At 38.3% G+C, this 1,385-nt stretch overlaps 1 protein-coding gene across 1 annotated transcript in view; it reads left to right on the forward strand.

Annotated features, from left to right (window-relative positions):
* LOC107686635 (TBC1 domain family member 10B-like) overlaps window positions 1-1,385 on the forward strand; it is a 45,634-nt gene that overhangs the window by 13,084 nt on the left and 31,165 nt on the right. The window contains exon 10 of the mRNA XM_016483699.1: window positions 238-350. Coding sequence (XP_016339185.1) covers window positions 238-350 — 113 coding nt within the window. The remainder of the gene's footprint in view (window positions 1-237; window positions 351-1,385) is intronic.

The following is a 1,385-nucleotide window of genomic DNA, read 5'->3' on the forward strand; positions in this document are numbered from 1 at the left end:
ACACACACACACACACACACACACACACACACACACAATCACATATTTAGGAAAAAATCAAATCTTATAAGAATCTTGAACCCTCTTGTGGTTTTCTTTGTTTGAAAGCCTACAGTAGTTTGAAAACTTCTGTTGGTTAATATTAGGATTTTTTTGATAACAATCCTAAATCAATGTGGAAAATGTAAAAAGTCATTATCTTAGTTTGACTGTGTTGTGGTGTTTATGTGTGTCCAGCTCCCAGCATCGTGTCCTGATCCCAGCCCTCTGGAACACTGACGTTCAGGAGTGGGAAATCAACTGCATGAACCGCCTAGTCTTGGAGGAGGCCAGTGGCGGACAGGATGAAGGTAAACACATACCCACAATCCCACCATTTAGCATCCGAGCACGCAAGTACATCTTACAACATTCAGTCGATTACAACAATGAATACGCTTGTTCTCCCATCCAAACCTGTGCAGACATCCAGCCCCCCTTACATAAGACCCCCTCCTTTATCCCGGTTGTTTGTTTAGTGTACATATGAGCCCACCTTCTGTACAGTATGTTGTCCCATGTGCCTCAGCAGTCTACTGTGCTGTAAGCAAGACGCTGAGTTCAGGACTAAGGGTCAAGTGTAATGGGCTGACAGAGACACTAGATAGCGACAGACTGATGACTCAATCTCTTCGGTCATCAGCGTCTGTTCGGGGATCAATAACAGGGATGCTTTTGACTGGATGAGACCGTAAGTGCTGGCTTTTAGGGAACAAAATGTCAGCTGCATCTCATGTTAGACCCAGGGGAAGCCTCCATGCCTGGGTGTACAAACGCACTCTTAAGTGTGCTCAGGCTGGATGCTATCTTTCAGTTCAGTAACAACAGGCTCAAGCGAACAGACCTTGTGTACTAATGCAGGTTTAATTTTTTTCACACAATAATGGTATATAAAGTATTAAATATATTTATATACATAAAGTTAATTATATAAGTTTACAATGTCTCATTGTTCTACCCAGTATTGGAGTACTGTTATATGCTGAATTATTATGTGTTATATGCAGGAGTCTATAAACTTGAATACCTACCTGAAAAACTATGTGAAAGTGCATCTGGGGGAAAAGGTGCTTTAAACGCAAAGGATGGTCACACCAAATGTTGATTTAATTTAGTTAATAGAAGTTAACTGATAAAGAAAATCTATTTATGACATTATTTTTGACAGCATCCTCATTTTACAGCATTTTTACAATCCATTAAGATTATTTTGAGTAAAAATGAAATTGGCAAGACGAAAACCACTATTTTCTGTTTCAAACTTTCACAAAGCATATTTAGGTTATAATAACATAAAAAATTCAAATCCAGATTTTGATTTTCAAAGATTTATTATAAAATGTTAT

This window comes from Sinocyclocheilus anshuiensis, unplaced genomic scaffold (assembly GCF_001515605.1).
Source record: "Sinocyclocheilus anshuiensis isolate Anshui unplaced genomic scaffold, SAMN03320099.WGS_v1.1 scaffold1102, whole genome shotgun sequence".
Classification (NCBI taxonomy): domain Eukaryota; kingdom Metazoa; phylum Chordata; class Actinopteri; order Cypriniformes; family Cyprinidae; genus Sinocyclocheilus; species Sinocyclocheilus anshuiensis.